Here is a 20,739-nt window from a genome sequence, read left to right on the forward strand (position 1 = left end):
AGTGGCGGTATAATCCAACTTGTCCTAGAAGGCTTATGTTGCCTTTAACATTTGTGGGTGGTGGAAGCTTCTCTATGACTTCAACTTTTGCTTTATCAACTTCTATTCCCTTTGCTGAATTTGTTTGCCCCAAAACAAGTCCTTCAGTGACCATGTAGAGTCATTTTTCCCAGTTCAACACCAAGTTGGTCTCCACACATCTTTCTAACACTGTTTCCAGATTCTTCAAGCATGTGTCAAGAGAATCTCCAAATACTGAAAAGTCATCCATGAAGATCGCGATGCATCTTGCAAATAAAGCTACAAATATTGCCAACATGCATCTTTGAAAAGTTGTCGGTGCATTACATAATCCAAATGGAATCTTTTTGTAAGCATAAACACTAAAAGGACAAGTAAATGTTGTCTTTTGTTGGTCTTATGGATCCACAACAATTTGGTTGTATCCTGAATATCCATCTAGGAAAAAGTAGAAGGCTCGCCCTAATAATCTTTCAAGCATCTGATCCATGAAGGGCAAGGGGAAATGACATTTTATGGCGGCCTCATTGACTTTGCGGTAATCAATGCACACCCTCCAACCAATAACAACTCTAGTTGGAATGAGTTCATTGTTATCATTTCGGATTACTATCATTCCTCCTTTTTTCGGCACCACTTGAACAAGACTTACCCATTTTCTGTCTGAAATGGGGTAAATCATTCTAGCTTCTAACATTTTGACCTCTTCTTTGCGAACAACTTCCTTCATTTTCAGATTGACTCTTATTTGTGGTTGAGCCACAACTTTTTTATCATCCTCCATCATGATTTTTTGCATGCAAAATGAAGGACTGATTCTCTTTAAATCTTGAAGAGTCCAACCAATTGTTTGTTGGTGTTTCTCCAAGACTTGTATCAGTTTTTGTTCTTCCAAGGTAGAAAGTGAATTGCTGATGATGACTTGTTTGTTGGTGTTGCCTTCTAAGAATGCATATTTCAAATGCAAAGGTAACTCCTTCAGTTTCAATTCTTGTTCTTTTCTATCATCTTCACCTTGATCTTTTTCAGGCTTTGTCAGAGGAGAAATTTGATCATCAGAAAAATTTCTGATTAATTTTCTTTTTCTCCTTCCTCTAAATGGAGTTCTTGCATTTCCCTAGAATCATCAGGTTGAGGCTATTCTGAGCAAATTTCTTCTAGGATATTGATCTAACAACATTGCTCCTTATCTCTTGGATGATGCATCACCTTTAAATGTAAAACAGAATTACATCATTTTCTACTCGAACTATCAGTTTTCGGTTTTCCATACCTATCCCCATTTTTATTGTCCTCATGAATGATCATCACAAAATGAGTGGTATTTCCACATCTTCGGAGATATCAATTACAACAAAATCCACAAAAATTACGAACTTATCGACTCTTATAAACACATCTTATGCAACCCCTTCTAGATATTTGATGGATCTGTCAGCTAGTAGTAGAAACATTCTTGTTGGCTTTATTTGCAACCCTCCAATTCTCCTCATCATTAATAGCAGCATTATGCTAACACTTGCCCTGAGATCGACAAGTGCCTTGCCTATCGAAACTGCTCCAACTATGACTAGAATAGTCACACTTCTTGGGTCCTTCAGTTTATGAGGAATGTTGGTTGGAATGATTGCACTGCAAATTGCGTTATGCGGAATAACTTCTTTCTTCTATAGCTCCTCTTCTTTGAGAGTAGTTCTTTCATGAATTTTGAGTATGTTTGCATTCGCTCCAAGGCCTCGGCAAATGGAATGTTGATTTACAACGATTTGGAGATTTCCATGAACCAAGAAAATTGATCCTCCTTTTTGGCTTTTGATGGAGCTATAGGATAGGGTATTATTTCTGAACTAGCGTGTAATGATTTTCATCTTTTTGCACCATGCTAGTTTCTGGTACACCTATTTTTTTATGTAAAATTTTTTTCTTTTTCTTTTTCTTTTTCTTTTTCTTTTCCTTTTTATTTTTCTTTTTCTTTTTCTTTTTCTTCTTCACTTTCTTTTTATTTTTATTTTTCAATTACCCTTCCCACCACTTTTCCACTTCTTGTTGTAATATTTTCGCAATGTTCTGAAATAGCTGAATGATGTTGAGCTATGTACTTGATCTAGTCCCCCATATTTTTGATAGCATCATCTATGATCATTCGATGCCTGATGGTGGTCTGCATGAATCGCCCTAGTATTTCCTCAAGTTTGTTTTGAGATTCGTGATATGGTGGTCGCTTGTTGATGAAATAGTCCATCTTTTGATTAGCACATCCAAGACACCAAAGTTTTTGTTCCTTTGCCTTCTCTAAATGATTTGGCAATTCTTGTAACTTTTGGTGAACCTTGTTGAGCTTCTGTTGAAACTTCTTTATGAAATTGTTTATTTAAGTTTGGATAGCAAGATGTTGATCCATTTTCCTGAAATAAAACACACAAAGGAAATTTGTCTATTTCCAAAGAAAGATTAGTAAGAAAAAGAAATTAATTTAAAAAGTTTGTAATTCACATTTTTATGCAAATTAAAAAAATTAGATTTGTACAAAAAGTAAAAAGAAATTTTTTATGCACAATTATTAATGTAATAACAAACTATATAAAAAATTTCTAGTAGAAAGCAATTCCTCGGCAAAGGCGCCAATTTGTTGAAAGCAAAATTTTGGACAACCCAATTCCCCCTTCAACAACAAATGTGTCACTTTGTTGAAAGGATAAATCGGGTTGCCTTGCAAGTTTATTTAATTATATTAGAGTGATGAGTGATGAACAATTTATTTAATTGGTGACTTTACTTATTTAATCATTTTTCGGGTTCCTTTTAACCATACCATAAAGCTCAATCTCATTTTATTAAGTTAACCATACCATTTCTTATGAAAGGTTGCTATAAAAGAATAATAAAATGCACAAAAGAATAAAATTAACAGTTAATTATACCACTTCTTTCGAAGGGTTGGTAGAAAGAATAACGCAATAAATAAATGTTAGTTGCGGAAAAGTAAATGACGGAAATTAAATATTAGTTGCGGAAATTAAATGACCGAAAGTAAATGTTAGTTGCGGAAATTAATTGTCAGAAAGTAAATATTAGCGGTTAGATTTATTATTCATCACTCTTTTATTGTTTAAGTAATAATCCATTAATTGAATTGCACTTTTTGCATATTATTCCTATGTACCAAGTTACAAACCATGGATTGTTTTGAACCAATGTTTTTAGGAATTTTTAATCAATAAATAAAATTTATAAGTTAACACTTTACTATTTTACACTTGCTTCTCTTTCAAGATTCAATTGTAGTATAGTATAAGGTTATGTCGATCCAAAGGGAATTGCATTCATAGCAGAAAATCATATAGGCATATTATAGCAAAAATAATGATTAACAACTTTTTGATGAATTTTGTGTTATGTTGCATAAAAAGGTTAACAAGGAAACATAAACTAATATTCACAAATTCTTGAGGAGAAAATTGGTTTGAAATATGAAATTATTTCTTACTCAAATGATTTTGGAAATGTTAAATCAACTTATGTCTTATACTCTGGTTAATTTCAAACACGAATTCTTAATGCCCCATCTAGTGTCCTAGTATGGAAAGATGATTTTCAAACCTTACGCAATATAGTAAATAATAATTAATTGTCACTCGTCAGAGTATATTGTCCCACCCTATTTCATGCTCCGTTAACTTTATTAAGCCTTGAACATAAGTTACTTAAAATAGATGTTTTGATATGGAAAGTGAACTATGTTGTAGGTGATAGTTCGCTTGTCAATACCTTAAGAAGAAGGAGTTTTGGATCTTTAAATCAAGTTATAGGTGATCAAGCTAAAACCGTATTAAGAACTTCTTAAAGAATAAAATATAACCAAAAGTAATAACTTGAATATATTGAAATCAAAATATGATACAAATAAAGAAAAGAAATGACATTACACCATAATCCGAATGAATATGTAGGAGCATGGGCCATCTATCCAAGGATGAAATGCTTTTAGTCCCAAATGAGATTATAAAATTAACTTTTGGATCACATTTGCCAACTTCTTTCTCCTCTTGAATACTAAGAGAAAATTACAAGAATTACCTATGAACTAGTTTGGAACTATGCCCCCAAAGTACAAGATTTCTAGAGAGAAGTGTTTTTGGAGAGAAGAACTAAAGAATGAATTGTATTTACAATGTTGGAATAGGGCCTCTATTTATAGGCAACTAGGTCACCACTTGGCCCTCTTTGTCCATGTCAGGCGCACCAAACCCTTCAGCATGGGTTTGGTCCTTGGCTAAGCAGCTTGGTCAGCTACTTGTTGTTGACTCACTAAAGGTACTTGTGGGTACTTGAATAGGCTATTCTGAAAAGTGCTCAGGGGCCTTGTCAAATGAGGTCATGCATGGTACCATCATTGCCTAGTGGCCAAGCTAAGTTAGCCACTTGATGGGTCCAGCCCGCCAGCCTACTTTGGTGGCACCGCTAAGCTTCCTACTTGAGCAGGTTGTCCTATTTGGCAGGGTGTGTGGTTCAAAGATGGGGGGTCCAGGTGTAGGATGAGCTGCCTACTTCAGTAGGTTGGCTTGTGCCAAACTTGAGTCTGACTATGCCAAGTTGGTGTCAGATCAGCTGTGCAGCCCTGTTGTCCACGATAGGATGCTTAGTGGGCAACTTCATGTCTTTGATCGATTCTTTGGCCAAGCACTTAGCCTGCCATGTCTTTATCAAAAGTGGCTTATGTGGACACTTCCTTGCTTGACTAATTTTCTGAATTTTTCTTTTCTTGATTTTTCCTAAAAACTTCACACAAAGATGTGGAAAAGAAGTGGACAAAATATACAATCAAAATATGACAATTTAAATAAAAAGTGTTGAATTAAGTTGGTTTTGCATGATTTGCATAGCATAAGGGCCATGAAAATTGTATGAAAATTATGTATTTTAGACCCTTATCAATTCAACACTAACATGTAGACAGGTCAGAAATGGAAATTAGTGTTAAATTTGAGTAAAAAACCAAAACATTGCATCAATAATATCTTAAAATCAAAGGAAACAACCACAAAAGGTTTCAAGCTAAAACTCAAAGCCTAACTGATATAAGTGAACAAGAAAAATTCAAAGTCAAATTTCAAAAATAGAGAAGAAATGGAAAAAATGGTTTTTTCGGATTTTCAGGAGGGATTTTTAGATGTAGTATGAAAAGTCTGATATAATGGATTGTTCTACCCCAAATGCATATATAATTTGTCCAATTCTGATAAACATTTCAAACACTATGCCAAAAATAAAATTTATAAAAATACTATGGAAAAACTTTGCATCACTAACATCCTAAAATCATAGGAAACAACCAGACAGGGTAGAAATAGAAAAATAACAACCAGACAGGGTAGAAATGGAAATTCGTGTTAAATTTGAATAAACAACCAAAACTTTGCATCACTAACATCCTAAAATCATAGGAAACAACCCCACAAAGTTTCAATCTCGAATATCCCCATTGGAAACAACCACAAGAAGTTTCAATCCCGAATTTCCCCTAGTGCAACTATCACTGAGGACAAAATTGGAAATTCATGTTTTATTTGAGTGAACAGCCAAAACTTTGCATCAATAACATTCTAAACTCACAAAACTCAACCAAAAAATGTTTCTAGCCAACATTAAAATCCAAACTAAATTAACTGAACAAGAACAATTCATGACAAATTCAAAATAAAAATTCAAAAATAAAAAAGATATGGAAAATGGGTTTTCTTGGATTTTCAGGATGGAATTTTCAGAGGTAGTGTGAAAAGACAAATATAATGGATATTTCAACCCCAAATGCATAAATAATTTGTCCAATTCAAATAAACAGTTCAAAAGTGATGCCAAAAGTATAATTTATCAAAATACTATGCAAAGAGCCTGAATTCCCCTAGTGATGTACTACATGCAACACTAACAACTAGTCAGGGCATAAATGGGAATTCTTGTTAAACTTGAGTAAACAATCAAAAGTTTGCATCAATAACATTCTAAAATCATAGAAAACAACCACAAAAAGTTTCATGCCCGAATTTCCCCTAGTCATGCACTACGTCAAACAATAACAACCATAAAGGAATAATTGGAAATTCATGTTATATTTGAGTGAACAACCAAAACTTTGCAGCAATAACATCCTAAAATCACAGGACACAACCACAAAAAATTTCAAGCCAACATTTAAAGCCTCACTGATTTAACTGAACAAGATAAATTCAAAATAAAACTTAAAAATTAGAAAAGAAATGGAAAAAATGATTTTTTCGGATTTTCATGAGGGAGTTTTTAGGTGTAGTATTAAAAGTCTGATAGAATGGATTTTTCTACCCTAAATGAATATATAATTTATCCAATTCTGATACAAATTTCAAAATACTATGCACAAAGCCCGAACAGGAACAACCAGACATGGAAATTCGTGTTAAATTTGAGTTAACAACCAAAACCTTGCATCAATAACATCCTAAAATAATTGGAAACAAGCACAAAATGTTTAAATCCCGAATTTCCTCTAGTCATGCACAATGTGTAACAACCATTGACGGGAAAATTGGAAATTCATGTTATATTTGAGTGAACAACCAAAACTTTGTATCAATAACATCCTAAAATCACAGGACCCAACTAGAAAATGTTGCTTGCCAACATTAAGAGCATAACTGATTTAACTGAACCACAAAAATTTCCTGACGAATTGAAAATAAAACTTCAAAAATAGAAAACAAATGGAAAAAAGGATTTTTCGGATTTTTAGGAAGGAGTTTTCAGAGGTATTGTGAAAAGACATATAGAGTTGATTTTTCAACCCCAAATGCAAATATAATTTTCCCAATTCATATAAACAGTTCAAAAGTGATGCCAAAAATATAATTATCAAAATACTAAGCAAAGAGCCCGAATTTCCCCGAGTGATGCAATACATGCAACACTAACAACTAGTCAGGGCAGAAATGGGAATTATTGTTAAATTTTAGTAATCAATCAAAAATTTGGATCAATAACATTCTAAAATCATAGGAAACAACCACAAAAAGTTTCCAGCCCGAATTTCCCCAAGTTATGCACTACACGCAACAGTAACAACCACAAAGGGCATAATCTGAAATTCATGTTATATTTGAGTGAACAACCAAAACTTTGCAGCAATAACATCCTAAAATCACAAGACACAACCACTAAAAGATTCAAGAAAAAATTTAAAGTCTAACTGATTTAACTGAACAAGTAAAATTCAAGACAAATTCAGAATAAAACTTCAAAAATACAAAAGAAATGGAAAAAAAGGGTTTTTCGAATTTTCAGGAGGGACTTTTCAGTCAAAGTATGAAAAATTTAATAAAATGGATTTTTCTACACTAAATTCAAATATAATTTGTCCAAATCTTGTAAACAGTTCAAAAGTTATGCGAAAAATAGATATTATCAAAATACTTTGCAAATAGCCCGAATTTCCCGTAGGGATTCACTACATGCAATAGTAACAACTAGACATGATAGAAATGGAAATTCGTGTTAAATTTGAGTTGGAAACCAAAACTATGCATCAATAACATCCTAAAATCGTAGGAAACCACCACAAAATGTTTCAAGTCGGAATATCCCTAGTCATGCACAATGTACAACAACCATAGAGGGTAGAATTGGAAATTCATCTCATATTTGAACGAACCACGAAAACTTTGCATCAATAAAATCCTAAATTCATAGGACACAACCATAAAAATTTTCAAGCCAAAATTCAAAGCCTAACTGATTTAATTGAACAAGAAAAATTCAAAGTAAAACTTCAAAAAATAGATAAGAAATGGAAAAATTGGTGTTTTTGAATTTTCAGGAGGAAGTTTTCAGTCATAATTCATTTTTGTACCCCAAATGCATATATAATTTTCCCAATTCTGATAAATAGTTCAAAAGTTATGCCAAAAATAGAATTTATGAAAGTATTATGCAAAGATTTACGTCCATTTGATATAACTGAAAATTTAGAGATCAAGCATATGCAAGTAATACCGAATAGCTTCAAGTCTAGCAACATGAGCGAAGGTTTCATCAAAATATATTCCTTCTTCCTGATTGTATCCTTGTGCTACCAGTCTAGCTTTTACTTTTAACAATGATTGCATTTTCATCTAATTTATTACGGAATACCAACGAGTTCCTATAACATGCCTATTATCTGGTCTAGGAACAAGTTCCCAAACTTCATTTCTCTCAACCTGGTTTAACTCTTCCTGCATAGCAAGAATCCAATGTTCATTCTCGATTGCATCATCAATCTTGGTTGGTTCTATTTGAGAAACGGAGGTCATGTTTAAACAAGCATCATTTAGCTTTAAATGGGTAGTGACACCCTTACTTATGCCACAAATAATGTTGTCGATAGGATGATCTCGATGAGTTCTCAATTCTTTGGGTAAATCAGAATGAATATGCTCTTCTTCAGAAGATAGAGTATCATTCATTTTCAAATGCTCAGTATTGATTGTTGCATTGCTAAAAGATTCTTCTGTTAATGGGGAACATGGCAAGTCCTCTTCATCAAGAGTTAACCCATCCTTTATTATAGGATTGGTTTCATCAAAAGACACATAAATAGATTCTTCCATGGCTAGAGTTCTTTTATTGGAAATTCTGTAAGCTTTACTCGTAAGAGAGTAGTGTAGGTAGAGTCCTTCATGGACTTTTGCATCAAACTTGCCTAAATTGTCTTCACCATTATTTAAATCAAAAAATTTACAACCAAATACATGCAAATGAGAAATGTTTGGTTTTCTACCTTTAAAGAGTTCATAGGTGGTTTTCTTGAGAATTGGTCTTATAAGAACTCTGTTTGAAATATAACATGTTGTACTAACTGCATCAGCCCAAAAGTATTTTGGGAGATTGGTTTTATTCAACATTGTAAGAGAAAGTTCTTCTAAGGACCAATTCTTTCTCTTTGCAACACCATTTTGTTGTGGTGTTCTAGGAGTAGAAAAATTGTGATTGATACCAACATCATCACAAAATTCTTCAAAAGAAGCATTTTGAAATTCTCCCCCATAATCACTTCTTATAGCAGCGATTCTAAGTGATTTTTCATTTTGAACTCTTTTAGCATATTCACTAAAGGCATTGAATTCCTCATTCTTATGAACTAAGAAGAGAGTCCAAGTATATCTTGAATAATTGTCTACTATAACAAGAGCATAGTAGTTACCACCATAACTTTTGGTCCTAAAGGGGCCAAATAAGTCCATGTGTAGTAACGACAATGGTCTATCGGAAGAAACCATATGCTTAGGTTTGAAAGAAGTTTTTGTTTGTTTACCCATTTGAAAAGCACTACATAGTTTGTCTTTAACAAACTTTATTTTGGGTAAACCAACAACCAAATCTTTCTTAATCAGTTTATTCAAATGATCCATATGAATATGAGAAATTCTCCTATGCCAAAGCCATACATCATGAATATTATTAGCAAATAAACATTTTATTGGTAAAGAAGAATCTAAATCAATCACACACACACACACACACATATATATATATATATTATTTATCCTCTTACCAATTAGTTTAGAGTTTTTAGAGTCCTTACTTTCGATGAAGCACTTATGAGGGTAGAATGACACATTGAATCCTTTGTCACATAGTTGACTTGTGCTCAACAAGTTGTGCTTGAGTCCCTCAACATACAATACTCCTTCTATAGTTGTTGAAGGTGGCTTTCCTATTCTACCAACTCCAAGTCTTTTTCCTTGTTTGATATCACCATATGTGACATAGCCTTTGTCCCTTGGAGTAAGGACAAAGAACTTATTTTTTTTCGCCCGTCCTGTGATTTGAGTAGTTGTTGTCCAAGTATCATAGACTGTAGACAAATCTCAAATTTTCGTCTTCATCATCAGAATGATGAGATGTCATTAGTGAAAGATGTGTTTGTTCTTCATTTTCTAGTTCCAAGGCAGAACTGGTATCATTGTCTTCCCAACCTATGTAGGCTCTTTGTCCAATCCTGATTTCATTTTTTCCTTTGAAGGCATTCTTTTTCAGGTTTGGACAATCCATCTTCATATGATCGGATTTAACACATTCAAAACATATGAAGTTTTGGTTTGAAGTGGAGGCGTCATTATTCTTGGTGAAGTTTTTCATTTGTCCAGTTTTAGTGCCTTTGTTCCTTTTAAGGAACTTGCTGAACTCCTTACAAATAACTTATGTCTTCTATCTCTTCTTTTTCTGATTCATCTCCTGATGAGTCATATCTATCTGCCTTTTCTTTCAGAGAGATGTTTTTCTTCTTCTTTTCTTGCTCTTCATTTTGGTCAAGTTGGCTGAGTTCCAATTCGTGTTCCTGCAATATACCAAATAAGGAAGCCAAGGACATTTTTGATAAACTTTTCTTTTCAGAAATGACTATAACTTTTGGTTGCCATGTTCTAGTAAGTGACCTTAGAAATTTTAAGTTAAAGTCACTATTTTTTTAATATTTTTCCAAGTGTAATTAGTGTTAGGTATCAGTGGACAGAACACACCTAGAAGAGGGGTTCAATAGGTTTCACGGATCCCAAATACCGCTTTTCGCACCAAAGCCCTATTCTAGAAAATGCCCAATTAATCGATTAACTTAATGACTTAATCGATTAAATTGCACAAAATAGAAAGTTGTTGAATGGCTTGTTTGCACAACCACTCTCCGATATTACAGAAACGATACAACAAATATATTTGAACAAAATTAATCTCTATATGGCAGAATTACAGTATTCAAAATATCATCTAAAATAGGCAATTAAACAACTTGAAAATTAAAGAGATAAGGGATAGAAATAGCATGCAATAAGGATTTTTATCATGGTTCGCTTTGCAGTCCATTGCAAAACTACATCTAGGTCTCCCCTTCCGATCTCTGGAGATTTTCATCACTAAAATTGAAACGAATGTATATTGCATGCACACTTTCAATACAAGACCTTAGATGCTCCCTTCTTGAATTCCTAGAACCCCTACCTTGGTTTGACTACTCTAATCGCCTAGGAAAACCTTTCCTACAATCTAGCCCCAGCCAAGAATATGTTCTAAACTCAAGACTTCTAAGTATTAGTGAAGACTCACTGAATCTCTTTGGTGGTAAGACACCAAGAGCCGACTTTCCTTATCACAAAAACATCACAAAAAACAGAGTATTTTAGATCATAATATGGCTCAAATGTTACAATTAAGAACCAACTATAAACCCTATACAAATCTCACAAATTAACAGAAATATGTATAAAATCAGAATTATACAAAAACATGTAATTTCTACCCTATGAAATCTCTAAAAGAAATGCAAGAATCATGCAAGAAAAGATAGAATGATGAACACATTTAATCACATGCAATTGGATGACATTTTAATCCCTAAGCATGATATTATCTCTCACTATCTTACATGCATTCCTCTCTGCTTATATGACACACAATGAGCACGAAAAATGTGCAACTTAGCAATTCTAAAAATGAATGAATGTATGTATGAAGCATGGTGTAAAAACACAGTTTATATAGAAAAGTTGTTTAACGCCCAGTTATTCGATTAAGTGCGCTTTTAATCGATTATTGGGCTATTGAGAATAACTGAATTATGTTTTTCAGTTATCTGTTAAAACTGATTTCACGTTAATTGATTAAAGCCTTGCTTATTCGATTAACTGACATATTTTTCAGCTAAGAGAATAAATGATAAACTACCTATATGTTATGCTTATCAACTGTACATGTTTTACCATTATGTTATGCCTAAGATGCACAAATAATATATATGAACATATAATAATCTAGATGGCATGTCTCATGTAAATGATATGATTGTTTTTAGGACTTGTGAGATTTGCATCTATGTTTACCTAACCTAGACTCAATAACTAAGACACATATCTAAGACTATTAATGATGACTTTATTTATGACTCTAGTCTAGACATGAGGCTCTTGAGTCCTTGGCATGTTCATTTGTTGAGTTATCTTCAAGCTTTCATTAAATCCTTGTCTTCATCAAAACATAGGCAATCTAATAGTGATATCTTGACACTATTCACTTTCGATAAGATGATTTGTAAGGTGAGTAAATCTCTTTTGGAGATCTAGTATTTTCTCTCTAAGCTTCGTATAAAACTTTTCTTATTCCTGGGAGAGCGTGTTGAGTCTCGACCTTTCGACTTCCTCAGTTCCTTTGTGTGTAGTCTCTAGAGTATCCCACATTTCTTTAGTAGATTTGTAGTTTGATACTCTAAAAAATTCATCAATGCCAAGTGCTGAAGTGAGGATGTTCTTTGCTTTGAGATCGTATTGCACCTTCTTTGTGTCTTCATCATTCCATGAAGATTTTGGCTTTACTTCCCTTACATTATTGACAAAATTGAAAGGTTCATAATGTCCTTCCTCAATCGTATTCCACATATCCTGATCTTGAGATTCTATAAAGATTCTCATTCTAATTTTCCAGAAGTCATAGCATTCCCCAACAAAACTTGGAGGGCGATTGATGTTGGAACCTTCTCCCAGAAATGATCTTGCGGCCATCTTAGATACAGGTTCAATTTTGAGAGTAATTTACTAAAAAAAGCTCTAGTGCCAATTGTAAGCTTGAGATGGCAATTAAGAGGGGGGTGAATTAGTTGTCTTAAATCAGTGAGATATTTTTCTGCAAATTTCATAGTTAATAGCAGCAGAAAAGTTATGCAGAAAAATATCAAACAAATTTAAGGAGATTAGGGAGAAGAGATTACTAAGAGAATTTTATACTGGTTGACCTTCTTGTCCATCAAAAGTTAAGTCCAGTACACTTGCAGCACAAGAGATTTCTTCACTAGATATTAAGAGTAGTAATTGCAAATTCTCACCTCGAGACTTCCTTGTACCTTACTCACTCTCTAATACATATGTCACTCTTTGGAAACAACTTTGCAAGTGACTTTATCTCCTTTCTTATAACATCCTTGTGAAAGAAAGTATTTCAACAAATTGAATGAAGAAAACTTTAATTATGGCCAGGATTGCCTTTACAAGATTTGAAATTATGAACTCTTGAAATCCAACAATTCATTATACACTTAGTAATAATGCTCAAAAGGTTTGAATAACTTTGAAACAACACTTAAGGCAACTTCAAAAAATATAATATGAAAGTTAAGAACAAGTTGTAGAAAGAGCATAACAAGTACTTTAGAAACGTTTAGATTGTGTATATGAGTTATGTGTAAGAATTATGAGTTTCAATACCTTTAAATAGGCTTTCCAATCAGCCAAAACACCTCTATGAAAAGATAGGAATTGATTGGAATGAAACCATTTCGTTTGGAGTGAAAGCTTGTGCATTTTGATTCTAAAAACTAGTGCAACAACTCTTAGTAATCGATTACAACATTGACATAATCAATTACCCAAACATTCTATCCAACTTAGTAATTGATTATCACATTGTGTAATTGATTACCGAAAGGATGTAATGGATTACCCATACATTCTGTCCAACTGAATATTTTGATTACCATACATTGTGTAATCGGTTACTCGGAATGGTGTAATCGATTACCATGTAATTTCTCGAACCTTTATCTTCATTGTCTTTGAAAGTATTCTTCCTTTTCTTCTTTATGTTATGTTGGTGTCTTCATCAAAACCGTGTCAAGGTTAGGAGCAAGATCTTCTTCACAACAACCATAGAGGGCCGAATTGGAAATTCATGTTATATTTGAGTGAACAACTATAACTTTGCATCAATAACATCCTAAAAGCATAGGACACAAACACAAAAAGCTTCAAGCCAAAATTAAAAGGCTAACTGATTTACCTGAGAAGAAAAATTAAAAATAAAATTTCAAAATTTTGTCCTAGTAGGAAAAGTCAGATAAAATGAATTTTTCTACCCCAAATGCATATAAAATTTGTCCAATTCTGATAAATAGTTTAAAAGTTATGCAAAAAATAGATTTTATCAAAATACTATGCAAAGAGCTCGAAATACCACTTGTGATTTACTACATGCAACAGTAACAACCAAACATGGCGTAAATGGAGATTCGTGTTAAATTTTAATAAATAATCAAAATTTTGCAACAATAACACCTAAAATCAATGGAAACAATCACAATAAGTTTCAAGCCTGAATTTCCGCTATTCATTCACTACGTGAAACAGTAATAACCATAGAGGGCAGAATTGGAAATTCATGTTATATTTGAGTGAACAACCAAAATTATGCATCACTAACATTCTAAAATCATAGGACACAACATTCTAAGCGAAAATTATGCATCACTAACAACCAAAATTATGCATCACTAACATTCTAAGCGAAAATTCAAAGTTTATTTTTTGGATTTTCCGGAGGGAGTTATCACACGTAGTATGTAAGTCCGAAAAGTTAGATAGAATGGATTTTGGTACGCCAAATGCATAGAAAATTTGTCCAATTTTGATATACAATGCAAGAGTTATGCCAAAAATAGAATTTATCAAAACATTTTGCAAAGAGTCTGAATTCCCCTAGTGATGCACTACATGCAACCGTAATAACCAAACATGGAAGAAATGGAAATTCATGATAAATTTGAGTAAACAATGAAAACATTGCATCAATAACATCTTAAAATCATAGAAGTCAACCACATAATGTTCCAAGCTCGAATTTCCCCTTGTCATGCACTACGTGCAACAATAACAACCATAGAGGGTCGAATTGGAAATTCATGTTATGTTTGAGTGAACAACCATAACTTTGCATCAATAACATTCTAAAATCACATGACATAACCACAAAAGGTTTCAAGCCAAAATTCAAAGCCTAACTGACTTAACCGAACAAAAATATTCAAGACAAAATCAAACTAACACTTCTTAAATAGAAAAGAAATGGAAAAATGGCCTTTTTGCGTTTTCAGGAGGGAGTTCTTAGACACTATGAAAATTCCGATAGAATAAATTTTTCTGCCCCAAATGCATATAAAATTTGTCCAATACTGATAAATAGTTCAAAAGTTATGCCAAAAATTGAATTTATCATAATACTATGGAAAGAGCCCGAATTTCCCAAAGCGATACACTACATGCAACAACCAGACATGGAAGAAATTGAAATATGTGTAAAATTTGAGTAAACAACCGAAACTTTGCATCAATAATATCGTAAATTCATAGGCAACAATGACTAAAATTTCAAGCCCGAATTTCCCCTAGTCATGCACTATGTGCAACAATAATAACCACATAGGGAATAATTGGAAATTCATGTTATGTTTGAGTGAACAGCCAAAACTTTGCATCAATAACATCTTAAATCACAGGACACAACCACAAAAAGATTCAAGCCAAATTTCAAAGCCTAACTGAATTAACTGAACAAGAAAATTTTAAGATAAATTAAAAATAAAACTTCAAAAATAGAAAAGAAATGGAAAAAAAAGGTTTTTGGATTTTCATGAGGTAATTTTAAGACAAAGTATTAAAAGTCAGATAGAATGAATTTTTCTACCCGAAATGCATATCTAATTTGTCCAAATCTAATATATAGTTCAAAAGTTATGCCAAAATATAATTTATCATAATATTATGCATAGAGCCTGAATTTCCCCTATTGATGAACTGTCTGCAAAAGTAAAAACCAAACAGGGCAGAAATGGAAATTACTATTAAACTTGAGTAAACAATCAAAACTATGCATCAATAACATCCTATAATCATAGGAAACAACCATAGAAAGTTTCAAGCCCGAATTTCCCCTAGTCATGCACTACGTGCAACACTAACAACCACAAAGGGTAAAATTGGAAAATCATGTTATTTTTTAGTGAACAACCAAAACTTTTCATCAATAACATCCTAAACTCATTGGACACAACCACAAAAAGTTTCAAACCAAAATTCAAAGTCTAACTTATTTAACCAATCAAGAAAAATTCAAGACAAATTCAAAACAAGACTTCAAAAATAAAAGAAATGGAAAGAAAGGATTTCTTGGATACTCATGAGGGAGTTTTCAATCGTAGTATGAAAATTCCGATAGAATAAATTTTTCAACCTCAAATGCATATAAAATTTGTCCAATTATGTAAAAGAGTTCAAACGTTATGCGAAAACTAGAATTAATATAAATACTATGCACAAAGTCCGAATTTCCCAGTGATGCACTACATTCAACAATAACAACCAGATAGGGCATAAATGGAAATTCGTGTAAAATTTGAGTAAACAACCAAAACTTTGCAGCCATAAACATCCTAACATAAAGTTTCAAGCCCGAATTTCCCCTAGTGAAGCTCTATATGAAATAGACACAAGCAATGAGGGCAGAATTGGAAATTCATGTTATATTTGAGTGAACAACCAAAACTTTGCATCAATAACATCCTAAAATCACAAGACACAACCACCAAAAGTTTCAAGCGAAAATTCAAAGCCTCACTTATTTAACTGAACAAGAAACATTCAAGACAAATTCAAAATAAAACTTCAAAAATAGAAAATAAATTGAAAAAAGGGTTTTTTGGATTTTCATGAGGGAGTTTTAAGACAAAGTTCTAAAAGTCAGATAGAATGAATTTTTCTACCCGAAATGCATATCTAATTTGTCCAAATCTAATATATAGTTCAAAAGTTATGCCAAAATATAATTTATCATAATATTATGCATAGAGCCTGAATTTCCCCTATTGATGAATTGTCTGCAAAAGTAAAAACCAAACAAGGCAGAAATGGAAATTACTGTTAAACTTAAGTAAACAATCAAAACTATTCATCAATAACATCCTATAATCATAGGAAACAACCATAGAAAGTTTCAAGCCCGAATTTCCCCTAGTCATGCACTACGTGCAACACTAACAACCACAAAGGGTAAAATTGGAAAATCATGTTATTTTTTAGTGAACAACCAAAACTTTTCATCAATAACATCCTAATCTCATTGGACACAACCACAAAAAGTTTCAAGCCAAAATTCAAAGTCTAACTTATTTAACCAATCAAGAAAAATTCAAGACAAATTCAAAACAAGACTTCAAAAATAAAAGAAATGGAAAGAAAGGATTTCTTGGATACTCATGAGGGAGTTTTCAATCGTAGTATGAAAATTCCGATAGAATAAATTTTTCAACCTCAAATGCATATAAAATTTGTCCAATTATGTAAAAGAGTTCAAACGTTATGCGAAAACTAGAATTAATATAAATACTATGCACAAAGTCCGAATTTCCCAGTGATGCACTACATTCAACAATAACAACCAGATAGGGCATAAATGGAAATTCGTGTAAAATTTACATCCTAAAATCATTGGAAACAACCACAAAACGTGTCAGGCCCGAAATCTCCTAGTCATGCACTACGTGCAATAGTAACAACCATAGTGGGAAAATTGGAAATTCATGTTATATTTGAGTGAAAAACCAAAAAATTTCATCAGTAACATCCTAAAATCATAGGACACAACCACAAAAAGTTTCAAGCCAAAATTCAAACCCTCACTTAATTAACTAAACAAGAAAAATTTAAGACAAATTCAAAATAAAACATCAAAAATAGAAAAGGAATGGAAAGAAGGGATTTCTTGTATTTTTCAGAAGGAATTATCAGACGTAGTATTAAAGCTCTAATAGAATAAAATTTTCTACCCCAGTTAATCGATTAAGTAGCCATTTAATCGATTAACGGGTTGTTGGGAATAACTGTTGCCTGGTTTTCAGTTTTCTGTTCGAACTGTAATCACGTTAATCGATTAACACATCTCTTAATCGATTAACTAGCACATTTTCAGCTTAATGATTAAATGGTAAACAACCTATATGTTATGCTTATCAACTATACATGTTTTACCAATATATTATGCCTAAGATGCACAAGTAACATGTATGTGGAATGCATGAACACATAATGATCTAGATGAAATATCTCATGTAAATGAAATAATTATGTTTGTGAGAATTGCATCCAGGTTTACCTAATATAGACTCAATATCTAAGGCACACATCTTACACTTCTAAAAATAACTCTATTAAAGAACCTAGTCTAGATATGAAACCCTTGACTCCACGACATGTTGATTTGCTGAATCATCTTCAAGCTTTCACTAAGTCATTGTCTGCATCAAAACATAGGCAAAATCCAATAGTGCTTTACTTGACAATTTCCACTTTCAATGCCAAAAATACAATTAATCAAAATATAATGCAAAGAGTCTGAATTTCCCCTAATGATGCACTACATGCAACAATAACAACCAGAAAGGGCATAAATGGATATTCGTGTTAAATTTGAGTAAATAACCAAAACTTTGCAACAAGAACATCCTAACATAATGTTTCAAGCCTGGATTTCCACTAGTCATGCACTACGTGAAACTAGGGGTGGCAATGCGGGCCGGGCCGGGCCGGCCCGGCCTAGCTTGCTTTTGGCCCCCCAAAATAAGGGCTGGCCCAGCCTGGCCCGTATTGTTAAAAGGGCTCAAAATGCCAGCCCGACCCATGTTTTGCAAGGCTGGCAGGCTGACAGGCTGGCCCGTTTTCCCCCTCCAAAATTTACATAATTAAAGCTTTTAGACAAAAAATAATCAACAAATTTGATAAATGTCTTTTAAAATAAAAAATCACAAACATAAGTCTACAATATTACAATAACAACATAACATTTTAGCTTAAAACTTGTAAATTCTAAAGAAGAAACCAACACAGTCTTAAACTTTTAGACTATTAGTTCACAATAAAACTTCTAAGTCATAATAGGATTTGAATTATGAGTCTTCAACGTCTTCCATCTCATTATCAATATTAATAGGATTTGAATTATGACCTTCCATATTAATTGTTGTCCAAAATAACTACAAAACATACATTATGACCTTCAATATTAATAGGATTTAGTTTTTTTATTTTTTAACAATGGCCCGCCGGGCCAGCCAGGCCCGGCCCATCTAAAAAATGGGCTACTAAAACGGGCTGAATGTGGGTTTTTGGGCTAAAATCTTCAGCCCAGCCTGCTTAAAATAACTATCCGAACGGGCTGGCCCGTCGGGCCAAGCCTATATTGCCACCCCTACGTGAAACAAAACACAACCACCAAAATATTTAAGCCAAAATTCAAAGCCTAACTGATTTAATTGGATAAGAAATATTTAATACAAATTCTAAATAAAACTTCAAAAAAAGAAAAGAAATGGAAAAAATCGGTTGTTTGGTTTTTCATGAGAGAGTTTTCAGAGAAAGTATGAAAAATATGATAGAATGAAATTTTCTACCCCAAATACATATAGGAAACAACAAAAAATGTTTCAATCCCAAATTTCTCCTTGTCATGCACTACGTGCAATAGTAACAACCATAGAGGGCAAAATTGGAATTTCATGTTATTTTTCAATGAACAACCAAAACTTATCATGTATAACATCTTAAAATCACATGACACCACCACAAAAACTTTCAAGCCAAAATTCAAACCCTAACTCAATTAAATGAAAATTCAAGACAAATTCAAAATAGAACTTCAAAAATAGAAATGTAATGGAAAGAAGGGCTTCCTTAGATTTTCTAGATGGAGTTATCAGACTTAGTATTAAAAGTCTGATAGAATAAATTGAACGTTTACCCCAAATGCATATAACATTTGTCCAATTCTGATAAACAGTTCCAAAGTTATACTAAAAATAGAATTTATCTAAATACTATGCCAAGAGCCTGAACTTCCCCTAGTAATGCACTACATGCAATAGTAACAACATGAAATGGCAAAAATGGTTATTCGTGTTAAATTTGAGTAAACAACCAAAACTTTGCAACAATAACATCCTAACATAAAGTTTCAAGCCCGAATTTCCCCTAGTGAATCTCTACATGAAATAGACACAACCAATGAGGGCAGAATTGGAAATTCATGTTATCTTTGAGTGAACAACCAAAACTTTGCGTCAATAACATCCTAAAATCACAAGACACAACCACCAAAAGTTTCAAGCGAAAATTCAAAGCCTCACGGATTTAACTGAACCAGAAACATTCGAGACAAATTCAAAATAAAACTTCAAAAATAGAAAATAAATTGAAAAATGGGTTTTTTGGATTTTCATGTTGGAGTTTTAAGACAAAGTATGAAAAGTCTGATAGAATGAAATTTTTTACCCCAAAAGCATACATAATTTGTTTAATTCTGATATATAGTGTTAGGTATCAGTGGTTACAATACACCTAGAAGGGGGGGGGGTTGAATAGGTGTTGCGGTTAGAATAGCCGCTTTTCGAAACTCAACACTTAATGCTGAATCACCCCTAATTAATCGATTACAGGATGAACATAATCAATTAACAGAACAATCTTAATCGATTAACAGAAACAGGATAATCGATTAACGCAACAGTTTTAATCGATTAAACAGAAACAGTAAGCTATTACAGAAACGATTAATTTTAGAACAGTTAACCAATAATAGAACGAATAACAAAGCTTACAGATCTTATATCAGAGTAGCATCCAGTATAGCATAAGAACAAAATGTATCAATTGAATCCACTATACCAAATAATCGATTGAAAACAGTAAAGATAGAGAGAGAAAAAAATCCTGCATCGCGAATTTTTATCCTAGTTCGTTTGCTGTCCACTGCAAACTACATCCATGCCTCCCGTCTGACTTGGGAGGTTTCCTTCACTATAATCGAATCAATGTAATTACATGCACATTATCCAATTACAACACTTAG

The 20,739-nt window shown here is 32.8% G+C and overlaps 1 protein-coding gene across 1 annotated transcript in view; it reads right to left on the reverse strand.

Moving 5' to 3' along the window:
• The window catches only part of LOC109359739, a 25,545-nt gene continuing 5,224 nt past the window's right edge, over positions 419 to 20,739 (reverse strand). The window contains exons 2-3 of the mRNA XM_019604430.1: positions 1,539 to 1,653; positions 419 to 1,138 (exon numbers count right to left, since the gene is read on the reverse strand). Coding sequence (XP_019459975.1) covers positions 419 to 1,138; positions 1,539 to 1,653 — 835 coding nt within the window. The remainder of the gene's footprint in view (positions 1,139 to 1,538; positions 1,654 to 20,739) is intronic.

This window comes from Lupinus angustifolius, chromosome LG11 (genome assembly GCF_001865875.1).
Source record: "Lupinus angustifolius cultivar Tanjil chromosome LG11, LupAngTanjil_v1.0, whole genome shotgun sequence".
In the NCBI taxonomy this organism is placed as follows: Eukaryota; Viridiplantae; Streptophyta; class Magnoliopsida; order Fabales; family Fabaceae; genus Lupinus; species Lupinus angustifolius.